At 39.0% G+C, this 19,933-nt stretch overlaps 1 protein-coding gene across 3 annotated transcripts in view; it reads left to right on the forward strand.

Annotated features, from left to right (window-relative positions):
• The window catches only part of LOC121729830 (ecdysone-induced protein 74EF), a 196,616-nt gene that overhangs the window by 110,757 nt on the left and 65,926 nt on the right, over positions 1–19,933 (forward strand). The window contains exon 1 of one of the 3 annotated variants that reach the window (XM_042118467.1): positions 12,281–12,762. The exons of the other annotated variants lie outside the window; for them this stretch is intronic. Within the exon in view, the coding sequence (XP_041974401.1) occupies positions 12,366–12,762 (397 nt within the window). The 5' untranslated portion in view covers positions 12,281–12,365. Of the gene's footprint in view, positions 1–12,280; positions 12,763–19,933 lie in introns of those variants that run through there. 3 annotated transcript variants of the gene reach the window in all.

Below are 19,933 nucleotides of genomic sequence, written 5' to 3' on the forward strand. Positions count from 1 at the left end.
GTTAGAGCGTGAAGAGGTAACAGACAGACAGACAATAAATAAATAAATAAATAAATAAATAAGACGTAGACTGGTAGATCAAAATTTCAAATATCTGTAATGTTTTTACCAAACCTTATATTTTGAACCCTTAAAAGAAGTTTTATAGACACTAGAACAGTGTACCTAGATGTAATTACAATTTGGCTGTGTACCCGCGAAAAATAGAGGGTTACCACAGAGCAGATACATACAGTACTTTCATTTCATATACATAAAAAATATTTGAACATTAACTTACTAAATTGGTACTAGTAACAAATGCTTACAAAAGAGTCAAATAGGTCGGTGGCTTCACTCTGTAGCAATTTGACCAGGCAGCATTTAAAAAGAGAGAAATTACTAACAAAACTTACATATAAATAAATACTGAAATAAAAGAGGAGTAGTTGGTTTTTGGCTCATTTAGAGACTGTATTTTTCCAGTGTACCTACTTAATAGAGTGCGTTTTTTAATGCCAATTAAGTTTTGAAACTGTAATACCGTACGTCAAAATTTGCTTAGTACATTGCCGAAATACGCGTCAGTTAATTTTAACTCGTCGTGGATAACGTCGCGGATGTAGTGTTCGGAAGTTACATTTGTAACTTCAACACGGGGTGAGTTCGAATACTGTATTTACACTGTGTGCTGTGTAGGATGAATACATAATAAAACCTGTGGCCTTGCGAACCAAGGACGAAGTCTAGACGAGGAAAGCTAGACGTTGCCAGGGTACCTAGGTTTTGATACTAAATATATGCCCTATGTACAAGTACCTAGGTCGGTAAGAGAATGGTAATAGAAGAATTAAAATTATAAACTGTTTGTACTCAACAATGTTGTGTAACTCAAAAGGGTAGTTAAGTCTAATTTTCAATTATAATAATAATATGTAATGTAGTAAACAGGTTAAATATCGCTACTTTGCCATTTTAGATAACATTTTGTTCAATGTCCATAGACTTAGGACTCAAACAACTATGAGATCACGACATTCTATTAGTTGGTCAGTGACTGAAAGGGTCGTTATTGGTAGATCGCGAACAGACGGTCATACGTTATTGGTAATATATATACTGAATGCAATATACAGTGATAAACTGTAGTGTGTTTGTGTGTGAATGTATGCTGTTTGAATAATATATATATATATATATATATATATATATATATATATATATATATATATATATATATATATATATATATATATATATATATATATATATATATATATATATAAGTAAAAACTTGACGACGTGATGTACACTGCCTGCTTTTAACTATTATGTGTTTTTAATAAAGTATTTATATTTGAATTTGCATGGCGATCGCAAAATATACCAGTGCTGGATTTGCATCCTGGACCTTCAGCATGAAATAATCGTTAGCTTGAAGGTTTTCTGAGGATCTAAAGCTCTTTGTCTTAATGGCCTGTTTAGCTTTCTCCCCGCATATGATATTCGAAGACAGCCTGGCCTATATTTGAATAATTCCCTCAAACCGCGTTTGACGTTATATTATAATATGTTACGTGAATTTGACGAGCGACACGTGTAACCTCCATCAACACCCGTTAAAAAAAATATCCACAGCCGAGCATACACACTCCTCGTTTTGGAAGTAGGTTAAATAATTATAATATATGTCTCTTAAAGTTTAGTAAATGGGATCCATACTAATATTGCTAATATTAAAAATGTGTTCGCTGTCCATCATGCCATCTGTTTGCTCGTTTGACTCTACTACAAAATATATAAGCTGTTGCCAATGTCAAATAATTAAATCATTTTTGGGAAGTCGGATAATTATTTCGGCAGTAAAAAAATCGTAGCGGTGCTACGGCGTAGCCGCGCTACGAACAACCAAAAATATTACCTAAAATAAAAGACATACAGACTAACATTTCCAGAACACTGAGGAAACTATTAGTAATTACTTTCCCTATCTTCAATTATTAATACGCTATGGATTTTTGTCACTTAACAAATAATAAATTATATTCATACTTATATAAAATAAACACTATAAAAAGAGTTATTATATGTTATGGATTTCATACAATTCACTTGAATAGTACCTTATTCGTAATATTAAGACTATATCAGTATATGGAACAATATGCCAGTTTTCCCGGCTGTCTGTGAGGCTGGGGGGAGGGAGGAGGGTACAGTCGCACGCGCAGAACAATGTCATAATTGCGCGGTTTCCACTTTCAGTTTCGCTGATGGCTGGCGACGCAAAAACCCGCATACAGACCCGGAGCCGGTACCGTCCGCAAAAATATCCTCTCCATCCTAAGATACTTTTTTTTATGAAATAAGGGGGCAAACGAGCAAACGGGTCACCTGATGGAAAGCAAATTCCGTCGCATATGGACACTCGCAGCATCAGAAGAGCTGCAGGTGCGTTGCCAGCCTTTTAAGAGGGAATAGGGTAATAGGGGAGGGGACGTATATTAGGGGAAGTAGGGAACGCCGGTTTTCTGTGAGAACGCGGTATTTCTCCGGTCGAGCCGGCCCATCCGTGCCGAAGCATGGCTCTCCCGCGTAAATACTTTGGGAGCGAAGTTGTTGATATAGGTAGATTGCGGACCTGCGTAATTTGGTCGCGTTATGTTAAACCCAGCCGACAGATCAAATGTCTATAACTCAATTTGTTCGATGGTACCAGTTGTCTTATGATACTCGGCCGACTTTGATATATTCGTAACTTCGAAAGAGCGATTCCCGACAAACGTTAACAACATTTATACTATTAACTATATTTTATTGCACATACAAATTTTTAACATAAAATTAGACACAGAAAAAAAACGACAAAACAATAATTACTGCTTATCTCTAACAGAAATTTCTTCCAGCAGTCCTACGGCAAGAAATGTGATGGTAAATATCAGATATACCTGTACAAACAATATTCAGTACTCGGTGTGTTGTAAAAATAGGTGGTTTTTCATTAAAAAAGTGAAAACGCATCAGCAGAAGCAGGCATACTACTGACTATACTTACTGTGACTTTAGATTCTAGAATCTCTCACGGCTAAGACCAATCTTATACTAAAGTGTTCTAAAGAAACATAAATACGTAATATTTTATTATTTTTTATACTTGATAAACATCGCGTTCTAAATACCCTACAACAGTTCTAAGAATATCGAAAAATAAGTTTTATTACCTCGAAACTTTTGTTAAAGCTTTTACTTAGCAACAGAATAATACGAAGAATGATTAATCAGATGTTAAATGTTTGGAATAGTTAGCTATAAGCTTCCCCGAACTCAGGCCATAGGAATTTACTTTTGTGAACAAAAACAAGACAGCCTGGTCTACGAGTAACATCTGTTTAGGTATTTCTTGTAAGACGCTTGGTGGATTATGATCCATTTCGAAAACATATTAGTACCGACCAGAGATGATCTAGTGGTCGTATATTGACTAAAGACCATTTTTATTAATAAGAGTCCAGATAAAACTAGTCTAGTTCAGGGTAAACAGCGTAAAGAGGTAACAGTCAGACAGACAAACTAACAGACACTTTCACATTTATGATATTAGTCGTAGAGTCGTATGGTAGATGTGTACATGTCTCTACTATATCCGAGTATTCCATCCCCATATAGTGTCTGTTCATAGTTACGTCATGCTAGTCTGGATGTAGTGTTCGGAAGCTGTCATTTCTAAAAAAAATATTTTTTCCTATTTCTTAAAAACGTACATTGTTTTTCAAAGCCTTTACTGTCACTACTGGACAAAGACCTACCCCAAGGTTTTCCACCTGTCTCGTTCTAACGCCAACGCTGGCCAGGGCAAGCCAGGTTGTGAAAAAGCGACTTCTTTGCTGTAGTTTTGTTTCATAAAACTCGCGCCTTTCTTTTTGCTGAACTCGATAAAGTGCGCTATTTTAATAAAAAGAACTAACCCACTTCTCTGCGCACGGTACGGGAGCTAACGTGTTTGTTTACAGTTTTCACTATCTATATATTCTTGGAGAAAACTCCCGGCTGGTGTTTTTGTGCGCGTGCGCCGACGTCACAATAATTACAGTTTCTAACGCGCACGGAATGCGCTACGGATGTGTCTTATTCTTGTGAGATATTGATTCCACTGTTCTTGGTGGAAATTCATGTTTCAAAGTAATAAAACCCACTATTCTTGCACTATTTGGCTATATCTGTTATAGCCAAATAAAATATTACATTAGCAAAATATTTATAATAAATAATAATGTAGAAATATTGCAAGAATACTAAGGTATATTACTGTACTGTATTCTTGTTCTTGCTTCAGCGTTTGATAAGTAGCTAAAACAGGGTTCTTAGAGTACTAGTCAACCTCGTCTGATCTTAATTTATTCTTGTAGTAGAATTACAATAGAAACCATTTTCGTCCATTTCATTTCTTAAAAATCTCTATGCTATTATTTTGACATTTTATTAACAGTAAAAATATGAGTATACGAGACATGCAAATAATAATTTTACATAGATACTTACTACAATATAATTATAGAAATTTCTAATATCTAAGGCTGAAAGTAAATAGGTCTTGTATAGACAAGGATTTAGCCTATAAACAACTCAATTTTACATCAAAACCTAAGAACACGCCCTAGGACATTCCTTTTGTTCTGAAGTCTGTCTCAAGGATGAAACAATAAAGTTACAATAAAACAAATGAATGCCGACGCAATCCCAACATAATGTTTTACCATCATATGAAAGCCTTTATGTTCCACATTAGACGCAGCCGACACTAAATATACAGTGGAATTAGGCTGTTAGTATTTAGTAAATGGGTTATATAAACCCTAGTTTTTATGTCATATAACAGGTTCTACATAGCAACAGCTAAAGTCGCTTAATAATCATGTTTTTATTTCACGTTTCCTTACAGTCATATTATGCAGGTCCTTTGAGCGAAACTTATGATATTGTAGTTCAGACGTTAAGCTCTCGACTTTTGAATTCTATCCCTCTATAACATGTTTTCTTGTCAATGTGTTAATGTTATCCTTCATAGTCTAAAAGATGTAATTATATTTGATGAAATGTTTAATTAATTTCAGCTTAGATTGTGTGCTGAAAGAAAGTCGACTAAAGATTATTACAGCTCTCGCACTTGATATAGCTTCGTGATGATGATGATGTTGGTGTTGCCAGCACTCGAGTGTCCAGCGGTAAGGACAATGCGCTGAGCAAACACCGTGTAGTGTTTGTCACTGATAATGGTGTCGCAACAGACTATGTGGAACACTGTTGTAATGTAAGATGCGTATTTTTATGAGTTTATAGGAAATTAGTAGAAAACGTTTTATTAACGGTATGTATTAATTGGTAGGCCTCATGTGGACACGACGTTCTATAAGTGTTAACTTTGTTAACCTACTTAGAAATAAATATTTTTCATTTCATTTAATTTCATTTCATTAAAAAACCCACGTTTCGTCCAAATCAAATGGTATTCCTGACATGGAAACTTTGCTTTGTTAAAATGAAAAACTCCCCGGTGGTTTTCATAAATCATTTTTTTTTAAATTTAAAATCTATAAAATTTTAAAATATCATATGACGTGGTTTTCTATTCGCTTCAGTAGATACTAGATTCATAGATCTCTAGTACATTAGAAACTCACAAACTACACCTCTTTATTATTGGTATACATAGGTCAACTTAACCACAATAATTATTTTAATCCAGTCAATATTTACAGCCTGTGTACACCTGTCCGTTATCTCTTGATCTCCTAGTAGTATCCAGCATATTACATGCCCATGCTAGTCGTTATGTCTTAAATGCAAATAAAAACGCAAAATTTCTATAATATTTTCTCACACTGGGGATGAAATGAGTTTAGAGTCTCCACATCTATATTTTGGTGAACATATTTTAATTACATTCTGGTAGGGAGATTCTTTTAGACCTAAGACGATAAAAACTATCCAATATCCTTTATATTGGATAGTTTTTATCGTAACCAAACGGGTTCCTATGTGATAAACGAATTTTGAGGCAACAAAATGGGCAACATATCGTCGTCTAGACATCTAGTTTCTGAATATCACGCTGTCTTCTCCGTTTTAGCCCGGCCGCACATTGTACGACATTTCTGATCAGAAACAGTTGAACGTCCGCGCTGTCTCTTACATTTTGTAGTGAGCCGAGTGAGCTCGAACTCACCGGAAGGATATTTCGGATAGTGTGCGGGGTGGCGATCCGGCGGAATTCAAATGTTTCTGATCAGAATTCGGACAATGTGCGGCCGGGCTTAAGCTCTGCATTGCATCCTATTTATAAGAAAAAAACTATTCTATTAAAACACATACGGGAAAGACATTTGTCATCAATATCAGTTTAAAATCAGCGTGAAGAGGTAACAAACACACTGCGCATTTATTTGTACATATACATATCGACCATAACCTATTCCAACTTGGCGCCAAGTTGACCGGATGGCTCTGCTATTTATACGCTAAAAAACGCGCGCACTGTACACGACACGACCAGTCTTCCTGTGCTAATCGCCGCCCGCAGCCCTGCGCCCGCGCACCCAACAGCGTACACACATGCAGAAGATAAGTTTAACGTGTGTACACTCTTCTCGATCTCAATCTAAGAGAGTGCATTACGTAGAGAATACAGCCTAGTTTAGACTAAACCTACCGTCTAGGAAACCTTAATTAAAAGAGACAACAGAGCGTAGGCCGCGTTACCTTCGAAATTTCAAGTGCATTTTGTATTGTTTGTTGATACAAACAGATTCAGTGATTGCAGAATAATAAGCTTGCATGATAACAATGATAAAATAAATTACTAGCTGTCCCGGTGAACTTCGTGTCACTTTAAAACCTTTCCTGGATTTCTACGAATATTTAAAGACTAAAGTTAGTCCAATCCGTTCAGGCGTTTTCGAGTTTTAGCGTTACTAACACAATTGAAAATATGTTGATTATTTTCAATGTTCATTATTTTCTTCCAGTTTCATTTGTAACGGTAAAACCAACATTCACTGCCGCTATATACGATAGATTTTTTGTTTCTATACAATTGCCACCAAACGTACTTACAGAGAAACATTCTAATAAGAATCCTAATAAGACATTAGAAATCCACCAACATTTGAATCATCTCATATTCTAACCTAACCTTCTGGCAACTACTACTCTATGTCTCGCGCTGGTGTGCGTGCGACCTTGGGTGCGTGCATCGACTGCACTCGCGAGGAAGCCTCCCCCCGCCCCCCGCGCGCCGCCCGCCCCGCCCCGCCCCGCCCCCCGCCGCGCCGCTACTACGCGCGTTTCATAACCGCGCTATATTTGTTTATCTAGTTCATTACAATCCGCATCTTATCGTATTGTCGTGCCCTAATAATAAATGTTTGTACTAATTTCGTGTATTTATTTGTCTGTCTGTCTGTGATATTTTTGACGTTTAATCTGAAACATTTTGATGTTATTTGGTATGGTCAGTCTTGGAAGGATAGTTATTGTACGCTTCTAAGTTCTAGCGTTACTCGAAATTTAGTGTGTATACTGTATAGTATGTAAGACTGTATTTATGTATGTTACCTGTTCACATTTGAGTCGCTAAATGGATTTAGATGGATTTTTGTTTTTTAGTAAAGATTTTTTAATTCTGTAAATTAACTTTAGGTAGTTTTTATCCAAAAAGTCCCATTCCACTTTTCTCACAATAAACTTGTTAAGAAACTGGCAACGGTTCTAGATTTTCTGCTCAAAAAAAATCCAAACTAGAAACAACACAGAACACAAACATGGTTATAGCAATAATTCCTGGGAATGAGCTCGCTGACCCATCTACGGGGAACGGGTTTGCCATTCCGGTATCCTGGACTACATGTACTTATAGTACTTGTGTAGGTGTAGGTGTATAATGTATAAGTGTAGAGTACTTCCAGAATTAACAGACCTGTTCTATGATGGGGCTTAGGTGGAATTGCTGGTTTCAAGGTTAAAGGAATATTAAAATTGTTAATTAAAACTAGGAGCTTTTAAACTTAGCATTTCTAAAATTCTTAAAGTTGGTTAAAAGCTGTATTAGTCTTCGAATCTTACATAATATGGCCATATTATAACTTATTAGACATGTAAAGGTCATCAAAATCTAAAGCTTATGTTGTTATTTACAGAATTACTCAAAGTAGATGTTTGTCGTAAACGTTATTTTTATAATAATTAAAAAGTGTTGAACAATCGGCCTTCATCGTTGTCCATATTTGACCGCAACGATTGCGCCACACAGATTAACGACAATCATATATATAAAAGTGCAATGTTTTGTTTTGTCGTGAAACGCCATTTTAACTTTAGTCAGGGCTAAACCACAGTTTAATACAGAAGACTAGCTTATGGCTAAAATAACGCACACTTGATTACTTTAAGTAGCATTTGTCTCTTACGCGTAAAGGGCTTCACACACGGTAACTATAATGACTGTATAACTGCTGCTTGTGGATCATCCACGATTAAACAAAAAAACATATGTATAATGAAGTGCATCGTAATTCGTACTTTAATGCACATCTTTACACTATATCTGCAGCGTGTGATTAAACACTTAATATTTGTTTAAGTGTTTGTTATTTTCATTAAAAATTACTGCTAAGTTACTCTAATGTATGATAAACTTACGATAAAATTATATTACACAATAGCTGTCCCGGCAAACGTTGTTTTGCCATATAAAGTATTTCGCCCATATTATTTTACTGAAGTGACTAAATACGTATGGCACCATGGCAACGTCCATCGCTATACCGTTGCACAAACAATGGTTGCCGTCAGTCTCGAGTTGTAATAATTTACTATTATTTATTCAACAAATGCATTTATCAATATAAAAAGTAGCCAGTAGCATCGGCTACTGGCTACTTTTTATATTGATATGCATATTCAGTAGGTCTGAGTATCGACTCAGACCTACTGAATATGCATATAAAATTTGGTAAAAATCACTAAAACCGTTTCGGAGGAGTACGCGGTAACTAACATTGTGACACCAGAATTTTATACAGTGTGTAACAAAAATAAGTGATAATACTTTAGGGTCTGTACGTGTTCCTTGTAGAGAGTTCACTGTGAAAGCAGCAGCTAGGAAAGACGATATTTTTTTTTCACTTTTGTATGGGCAATGGCCCGAGCGTCACGAGTTTCCCCATACAAAAGTGAAAAAAAATTTGGTCTTTCAGCGCTGCTACTTTTACAGTGAACTCTCTACAAGGAACACGTACACACCCTAAAGTATTATCACTTATTTTTGTTACACCCTGTATAATTATAAATAAGATAAGATAATACATAGGTATTTTCCTGGACTATATATTTCAAAAGTTTTGGTTGTATCCATGTTTCAGAAAAAACTAAGCAAATTGTACGCGGCCGGATCTAATAAGAAAACAATAGTCATAGTATTATCTGTCTATGTCAAAGTTCCTGTTTTTGTTTAAATATTGAGATAGCGATTAGTAGATACTAATATTATAAATTTAGTTTTCCTGGCTAAGTATAAATATCTAAGTAAGTATAGAAAATAACAATAATACTTAGAAATGTATTCTTAGAATCATTTCCCACTTATTACCAATTACTCAAAATTACGCATTTTACAAATGCTAACTTCAAAGTATGCAAATTAAAAAAAAACTGTTGACTCAGTGCGAGTATCCGAACGTAATCTATCTTTTTTTTTGCAATAGCTCTATCTCTGTCTTACCTAAACTAAGTTTATACTGTCGTCTCGCTCTCTCGTGGATAAATTGGCGCCACAGGAAGGCGGATTGATGATCTAAGCGAGCTCGCGGTTTTGTTTTCATTATGCGCTTGGCTCCAGCTGTATTTTTCAACATTTCTCTCTTTTCTCCATTTTTATTTCCTTTATCCTGTATCTTGAAGTTCTAGTATATCAGTGGAAAAGAATAAGTTCGAAGCTTAAGACTTTCTGAAGCATCATATTAAGCTGTAATGCTGATGCTGTATTTAACAGTAAGCACTAAGCAGTAGCCACAATGAGCCATATCGGATAACCATGCCACCATGATTGTTAAGCTTTCTATAGCTATAATCGACTGTGATTATACGCAATTGAAGACAAATATGCCTCTCTAGTCTCTACACGTTTGTATTGGTCCATCATGAGCCAATATATAGATTTGTTGAATTTGACAACATACAGCCAACAGGCTGATTTAAGATAATATCTCAATCAAATACACATGTCGATCAATCTGCGTTATTCAACACAAACTGTGTGAGCCAGTTCAGGTGATAGCGAAGCCGTAGGAACAATTACAGTACACATGTTATGCGAGGGCTGGTGTGATACGCCGGGCTTACCGCGGAATTGGAACATCATCATCATCATCTTAGGACGATAAGCTAAGTGTAGGCCTTCGACACGCGCTAACCATCCAGCCGGACCATTACGTATCATGCGACAGATAGCAACAGGCGTTTGAAAGCAGATATTTGGTGTGCAACAGCTGTCTGTGTAAGATTTTGTGTACGAAATTTTAATATCTGCTATCGAACTCCTATGACCTGTATCGTGACTGTCGGAAGATACGTAAACTTCTGCCGATCTTCTTTTATTAAGATGCATTACGTCCCACCACCTACACGTAATCTCTTCTCAACTTGTCTGCTTCATCGTCTATTGTGCAGACATGGTCGGTCTACTTCTGCTTTAGCATGCTAATGCACTTAAAACCCCACAAAAATGTATCCAGCCGTTCAGGAAGAGTTTGCCAATTAACGCCGTGACACGAGAATTATATAAATTAGAGATTAAAAATATAATTAAAAAGTAGAAGTAAGACATTTGCTACACGTGGTTCTTATTAAAGATATTTCTGTGATTCTCTACATTTACAAGATCTACTGAGCGTATAAGGATGATATTATGATTATTTTGAAAAGACTGATATTATAGACTTTACGTAAGTGCGGGTTCGATGTCCGGCGATAGCTCGTGACCCCAGATACCATCTTAGATACAATGTTACTATCGTGCCTACCACCCGATTATAATAATTTTAACAAATTATTTAAATTAATTAAACATTTACAACGTTTCTACTTGATATTGTTAACTTAATTGTGAGTTTTGAATGCTAAACAAATTGACGGTGCACTCGAAGCGATAATAATTATTTAGCTTTAAGTGGGCATATATTTGGCATATATTTTATAATTAAAATGGAAAAAATAACTTGTAAATACAAACTGCAAATAGTACGAGTCACATCCTTAAGGAAAAGTGATTAATCATAAACGAAACAGTAAAACAGAACTTTCTGTTAAAATAACCAACGTCGAAGGTACGGCAAGTACGTGTTCGGACAAAAAGTACAACCACAGTATTGACCACCAGCACAACCTAGAGTCGGCGGGAAGGTTGTACACAACCGAGGCGACCGTATTTCCTTGTTTACGGATTTCGTTAGAAAAAACACGTCACGCCAAAAATATACAGTCGGAGCGCCATTATCTACCAGTGACATTGGCTCTACATTAGAGCGCGCGCCGACCAGCGCGGCCTGACCCCCGCCGCCGAGCGCCGCGCGCCGCGCCCGGGGCCAGCCGTCGCCGGCCGCGTCACGTGGTCGCCGCACGCGCACCTAAACTCGGTCAATGCCCCGAGCGCTAGATAAAAAAATACCAATTGTTTACGTTACTATTACGCAAATGGTACACTTCTCGTTGCTTCGGCGGTTCGTCTTTTTGTGTCGCGCGAATCTCGGAACTGCGCCGACCTTTTTTCGATGTCGTAACCTGCGGCCCGACCGACTATATCGAGTGATTAAAGACGATTATAGCGTTATCTAGATACGCTGTTGCATAAGTGGAGATATGCGTCCGGTCGAATCCGTGTCAGCTCCGGAAACGATCCGTGACTCATTTTCGTAAGTGGGCCACGCCGAGGAAAACGTAACACAAAAACAACGAATATTTTCGTGCTAAAAATTAAAAAAAAAATTTAAACACGCTCCCGCCGAAGTCGCGCCACTTATTTAATAGAGAACCGCGAGCCGGTCTCGACTCGGGAAATCGAGGAAAGCTCGACAACGAAAGTGGAAAAAGCTCCCGCACACAGGCGCAGGGCTCGCGCTAGTGTGCGACACGCACACCGCCGCGCGCGGACGAAAACGAAAGTGGCCGAGCGGCGCCGAGCGCGGCCGACGCCGGCTCACCGAGTCAGTGGAACTCGCCGCGAAACTGGGACATCAGTCCGCACCGAGACGCGACCGCCGGCGGACGCGCGCTCGAACAACACGCATGACATAACTGAGCCCGCCTGTGATTATGGTGTCTGTGTAAATCCGAACATGATGGCAGTGGAAGGCCGCCCGGCGAGTGCCGGGCCGGAGCCGCGGCGCTCGCCGGCGCCGGAGCGGCGCGCCGCCAGCGCGGACGAGCCGCGCACGCTGGCCGCCCGGAAGGCCTACCCGGAGCCGGAGCCGGACGCTCCGCTGGACTTGACCGTGCACGCGCGCCGGGAGATCAGTGTCAGAGACTTCGCCCGCCACCCGTTCGCGGACCCCACCGACTACCGGCGCGCCGAGGAGTTCCTGCGCCGGTCGCGCGACTTCCTCAAGGCGCGCGACTCCGGCACCGAGTCGGACGACAGCGCCGGCCGGCTGAGCCCCGCCGACGCCGCCGACCTGGCTGACCCCGCCGATCCCGACGCCAAGCCCTACAAGAAGACCATCCTCAAGCGATTCAGTAAGTCGCCGGCCGGGCCTCAATTTACGTTATGTCACTCGCGCCTCGTCGCTAGGAGGATGCGCCGCCGTGTGAATAACGAGTTAGCGGAGCCGCCTCGTGTGGTGTATTTTTTAGCAATTTTCGTGGATGTATTGTATCACGCCGCCGCTTCTTGTTGGTAGCGGTTAGCGCGTTTCGCCAGATAAACAGATATTAGACAGCGGTGCTGTAGGCTGTAGCGCCGTGCGCCGTCGTAGCCCCTCTACGACGTGCTACGAGACTACTTTTACCCAGCTTTATGAGGCACTCGCAGCATGCTGTATGTTTTGCTATTAAAAATATATAAGTATCTCAGGGTATTATTACAAAGTAACTAAATTCCTAAGGATCTATAACAGTACTATATGGATGATCGTTCGCCGGATAACTCAGATGTTTACTCGGCAATTATGGCCATGTGTCGGTCCGAATTCCGCTCGAACTATTGTTTGCTTCACTTTTTCCTCAATCTGGAAAATTTATGAGCGTCTGAAATAGTCTATAAAGTGTTTACGACGTCTATCCCGGATCGGTTTGTGGGATCTACGTGAAGTTAATTTATTTTCCGAGAATGATCAATTCAAAGTTCTACAGTTTATTATTTTTTACCTAAAGAACATCCATATAACGAAACTCACACAGTGACTATGAAATGTATGGCAATGCTATTTTTCATGAGATAATTTCAATTTATCAGTTTCTAATGTAATAACATGACTTCCATGATCCCAAAATAGTTACTATCTATTACTATATATTACACAATATAAATAGTACTATTAAATACATAATTTTGTATACAAACTGGCATGGAACCGGCATGGCAGTTTATTCTAGAACCAAGTCAACCAGCCAGTAACCTCAGGTTGAGGAAGTCGCGTAACCCGGGTTGCCAACACTCGGTTACCAAATATTTTTATAACCAGCACGCGAAATTCGCAACCGTGTCGCAAGTATCCGCTTACGCAGCAACCACTGCACACGGACTGCGGAGAACACATGTACCTACAAGTATACTATAATGAAAATAAAAAACAAAATATTAAACATCACATACTTTATTCAAAGTTTTTTTATAGGAACTAATCTTTTCATTAGCGTTTAACGTCAGCCAAAGAAGGCGCTAATGAATAGATAAACTCCTGTCAAAAAACTCGGTTATTCTATGTCTACCGAACCGAGAGTAAAAACTGTTTATATTATATTACCCGAATAGAAATAGCAAATGATTTAACTAACTGTAGCATTGATATCTGTAATATACAAACTATGATTAAAACGTTAACAACAAAACTAATATAAAGAATAATACTAATTTTGAGAGAATAAAAGTAAAAAACCTTAATGTAGTTTAAAAGTTAATTACCCGTAATTAGGTGGCCGGCGCGGTTATCTGGCGTTTATCACTATATTATAATGTCGTTAAGTTTAATCCGAACTGGAAACGTGATGAACTTAGCAAAATTACTGCCTATGGATTAAACCATGAGGCTAGTTACAAAAGTTTATTAATTATTTAATGTAATTTAATTTGGACTATTGTATGGTTTATAATAAGATCTGCGCCTTATACAACAAATATCATAATTCATAAGTATCATTAAAAAAATAAGTATCTGACAAGTTGTATGACAAGTTTTTATATATTTTATTAACTTTATAGAAAACGAGCTTTTGCCCACGGCTTCGCTCGCGTTAAGAAGTATTATTATATACAAACTTTCATCTCTTATTTGAACACCTTGGGGTTGGACTTATCAAAATCCTTTCTTAGCGGATGCCTACGTCATAACATCTACCTGCATGCCAAATTTCAGCCCGATCCGTCCAGTGGTTTGGGCTGTGCATTGATAGATCACTATGTCAATCAGTCAGTCAGTCACCTTTGAGTTTTATATATATATATATAGATTGACGAATTGTAATGTTAGTTTCTTGTCCTGTCTTTACCAAAAAAATATTTTCTATTGCAATTGAAAAATAATAAAAAAATTGAAAAAAAAAATTACCTTTCCAAAAGCACATAATTCGCTTCAAAAATGCGTCTTATCTATATTCCAAGTATATTTCCTAGCCATTATTTCTGGATAATTCAATAAAATAATCAAGTTTATAATATTTAGTGTAAACAAAAACATAATGTATCATTATATACAGGTTTGCGGGGAACCGGTATCCTAATGCGCGCGGTACACGACTCACGAGGAAAACGTCCAAATTCCTCCCACATCGTGTAATGGTTCTCGCATTTCTTAAGGAAGTTTACTAATGAGTTCAATGTAATTTTAAAAGTTAATTAATATATTTTGTCAAAGAAATTATCATTTCTTGGTTTCATCATCAACATAACTTAGCTTTAAATGGTCTTAGTATAATATTGTGTCTTCATTAGTTAAAAAGCAAACGGTATGTTTTGTGTGATACCTAGTACCCAGATAAACTGATTCGGTTTATGGCGCCCTTGTAAAAACGATGTATAATAATGGTAATTTAGGTAAAAAAAACCCACCCGTATATGGTTTGTATGTAGACACTGTACACCAATATTATAATAATATTTTATGGCTCTTATAAGAACATAAAACAGATGTGTATATCTATAATATATAGATATTACAATTCACATCTGTTAATTATTAGTGCGCTGAATTTTGAACGATGAATGTAAAAGGTTACCTTTAGGACTTAAAGAGGTCATATACACGGTCGATGTCACATAATACATATTAGGTAGTCTAATAAAATATTAAATACTAACCAAGTATGTACAGCTTAGCACTTTCCGACCTTATTCTTCGGTAATACGGTTCAAAGGTACAGATGTTGTACGTGATTGTAAACAGCGCTGACTGTGCATTTCGCGGTAGCGGGTTCGACGCCCGCGCCGCTTCCGACTACGGCATCAGCACTCGTTTGTTTTAATTAATATCGAATTGCTGCGCTCTTTTTCATTGTGTCGCGTTTGCAATAGTTTTGATGATTCATATAAAGTCGACATCAGCGATATTAAGAGAGGAAATCGATCAGAAATCAATAATAAGTTACCTTTACTTAAAAATCAATTTGTTTAAAAAAACTTGCCTACTTAACAGTGTTTATAATCATTCTAAAACTACATAGTTTTTATCAATATGTCACGGTACACCAAGTCATCCATTCCGAGACCGTTCACATTCACGCTAGTCTAGACGCACCTAAAGTTGTTATTTTTTTGTTATTTTATTAAAGAAATGTAAATAAACAGGAAGGCAGAGTGTCCTATTCGACCTCAGACCTCACCAACAGTAGTTTAGTGCCGGATATCTCAGTAATTACGGAAATCTATAGCTATTAATACTAATGACTACTTTTGGGGAGTTTTATGCAAACTGATAAGTGATAACGTTATGGGAATTTGACTGATTACTTGTCGATTAAAATTTATGTTAAAAGAAAAACACGTGCACGGACTGTGATGAAAACACTAAAATATTACTAAAAGCCACAGGTATTTTAAATACTGGATGTTAAACTTCTTTGCGCTATGTACTATCAGAGAATTTGATTCATATGGCAGATGGCGGACCTCCGTAATTTGGTCGCGTTATGTCAAACCCAGCCGACAGATACAGTTAATTGACATAATTAGGTAGGACGTAGGTCCGTCAACTAGCTATGAATTTCTTTGATGGTACCTAAACCGATTGCGATAAACTTAACTGATAGCTCCTATTAACCTTCCCCGTCGTCCAAAAAAGGAGGTTGTTATGCTTTGTTCTAAAACATTTAACCCATAATCAGTGCAGTATCCCATTTCACCTGGCCTGTATCCCAGGCCTTTCACTTCCGAGTCAGGTAGGGCAGCTGCTTCCGCCATGGGAATGGCGATCATTTATCTACTGAACCACTGAACTGGATAACATTTGATGACAGATTCTGACGTTTCACCAGCTAAGCTAAAACTCTCAGACCAGCTGAGAGTTTTTGACAGAAGTTTATCTAATCAGTAGCAAAGTTAGAAAGATACTCATAAGGTATATAAGTAGTGTTGTTGGCAAAGGCGCTAGTCAATATATAAACTGCTGTCAAAAAATTCAGGAATAGCACTAGTTAACGCACACAACACAACAAAACTAAGCAAAAATCTGCTTTTTAACACACTTTATTATTATCTTATTTGTAATAGTTGAGTTCCGAGTTCCGATGTTACGTCATTGGCGCATTCTTCTGTAAATATTCTCAGCGAGTGTTTAAAATGTATTTGTTACTGACCTAACCTCACTAAGACGCCAGACGGAGCTAAAAAAATCTTCGCACGTGACCGACACACGGACGGATGCACCGCGGAAAACAATGCACAGATACTGAATTTTAATTATTGATAAAAACTATTTTAAATATACTCAACTTTACTCCCTAGCCGGTAACAAAATAACAGAGGATTCGTAACGGACGCGTCGCCTGCTCGAAATTCAAAATAGTTTTTTTTTTCTCGATCCCATCTCGCTGGCAATGAAATCTTCATGGTGGAATAAAAAAGCGATTTCAATATTCTATCTAAGGTGGTCACCGAGCGAGCCGGGTCGTTGCTCCTAATTCGCATATTTTAATAATATAATACCAAACTAAATCGATGCCTACGGACACCTACCTGTTTCGGGAAATAAAAAAGTGACACCTTCCTCGTTTAACATAACGATACGGCCGCGATCGATTCTAAACTCTATTATGATCGGCGTTTAGTCTCTTTTTATTGCCGATAAATAAACATACTACTTTTTGCTTCGTGTAAACAATAGAATGTATTAAAGGGTTAGAAGGGTTGTGCTTTTTTTGGTTCGTTTCCTTGATTGTTCTTGTTGGCGACACGACAAACTCGGCGGGGCCGTGGTCGCCGGGTGGCAGAGCAGTGGACTGTATCTTGAAGGGTGAAGGATGCCGGATGGAAGATTCCTGGAGAAGGAGGTGCAGGAGACGAGAAGGAAACACAGGAGTGAACTTGGTACTGCTTGGAGCGGAGTGTGGTGGAGCAGGGCTTACGCATGCATCTGCTTGGCTTGTCGGAAGTGAATGTGTGTGCACCGAGAAAGTGCGTGTTTATATATGAAATTTGTACCGTTAGAGCCCGTGGGGTTCTATCGGTTGTTGTCGAACGAATGCAGTCCGTTTATTGAAATATAACATTTTACACATAATATGACATCAAATGGGATTCTTATAAGCTAATACAATGGTAAACAAACATTCTTATAAGATAAATAAACAATAAAATATGTAAAACAAAGCCATGTAAAAAAGAGACAACAATAGTTCGAGTGCAACTATGCAAGAAAGAGACAGCAATAACAATTGTGTGAAACACACTACATTCCCGTGCGAAAGGGACAGCAATATTATAAAAATGAGACACAAGATAAACATTTTCCAATAGGAATTACTAATATGAAATCTTAAATCTAAGTGTAAACAAAAAGAGGGAATAAAACTAAGCTATTATTTACAGTCTCCCCCTCGTGCGCAAGCACCGAAACGTTTTATTCCTGGCTGCTTACGAGAATCAGACGAGAGGCTGGGCGACGAATTAGTCCGGCGGCTGTACGGACTTCTGCTACTCTAACCCGCCCGTCTGGACCTGGGAAAGTCTTTATTATTTCACCTCTAGGCCATATTCCACGGGGCATCGTTCTATCACATATTATAACGATGTCTCCGGGGTTGAGGTTGCTGTGCTGCGGGTTGCCGAGCCGAGGCATCAATTGGGGTTTGTACTCTGCTACCCATCGAGCCCAGAACGCTTCGGCCAACTTTTGCGCAGCTTTCCACGAGCGACTGTCTGCTGTGTAGTCTTTATACGAGCCGAAAGGTATCATCCCGCTTGACCTCCCAATTAGGAAGTGATTTGGGGTCAGTGATTCCTCGTTTAGATCAGGATTTACTGGTGTTAACGGTCTCGTATTTATGACATGTTCTGCTTCCAGCAACAGCGTATGCAACACTTCATCTGGGGGCGTCTTTTCTGTTAAGGTGACTCGTAATGCCGCCTTCACAGATCTCACTAATCTCTCCCAGGCGCCGCCCATGTTCGGGGCCCCAGGGGGTATTCTTTTCCAAATTATCTGTTTTCCGGAGGCGAAGACCTTCATCGCGTCGTCATTTTGTTGAAGAGCTTCCGTCACTTCTTTCTCGGCGCCCACGAAGTTGGTTCCGTTGTCGCTATATATGACCGTTGGAGTGCCACGGCGGGACATCATTCGGCGCAAGCTCATGATCATGGAGGATGCAGATAGGGAAGGCACCAGCTCCAGATGCACGGCCCGAGTGGTGAGGCACGTGTAAAGTGCGCCCCACCGCTTCTCGTGTCTTCGCCCGATCGTGACTTGCATTGGGCCAAAATAGTCAACCGCCAAGGCTGTGAACGGCGGCTGATTGTGGGCCAGTCTTTCAGGAGGTAAGTCACCTAGAGGAATTTTAGAGGGAGTTCCCCTGTAGGTTCTACACCATTGACACTTGTTGCATATATAGCGAAGGATGCTGCGTAGTCCAATTATGTGGTAGCGCTGTCGGAGCTCGTTCATCACGGTTTGGTGATTGCCGTGGTTAAATACTGCGTGCGTGTGATGCACTAACAGTCGGGTAAATTCTTCCTTCGCATGTAGGACAGGCAGATTATATTCTTCCTTAACTCTGCTATCGAGGTATAATATCCCGCTGCGGTCGAGTTTCACAGCAAGTTTGTGAAAGGGGGACCTCTTCGGAGGTCGTTGCCCAGCCTCTATCGTCTTTATATCGTCCGCGAACGAGATGTTCTGACTCCTCTTGATAAGCAGTAATTCTGCTAGTCTGATGTGATCAGGAGAGATCTCCGTATTTACTTTTCTCTTGAGCAATTTGGCTTTAAATGCCTCAGCCGAGAGCAAGACGGTGGCAGCAGCGCGTACCAGGCGCTTATACTTCGAAAACCTTTCAACTTTAGGCAAGTAATCGTTATTTACATGGTCTACACAGACGTGAACCTGCTTAATTATTCTCTCCTCCCCTGAAGGGGGTAAGGGAGCCGCGGTCCGCTTTTCGCACGGCCATGTCGCGGGGTCGTCTAAAATAAAGCTAGGTCCTGTAAACCATCTGTGTGTCGAACTAAAATTCACCGGAATGCCCTTGGTGGCGTCGTCCG

Source organism: Aricia agestis, chromosome 8 (assembly GCF_905147365.1).
Source record: "Aricia agestis chromosome 8, ilAriAges1.1, whole genome shotgun sequence".
Classification (NCBI taxonomy): Eukaryota; Metazoa; Arthropoda; class Insecta; order Lepidoptera; family Lycaenidae; genus Aricia; species Aricia agestis.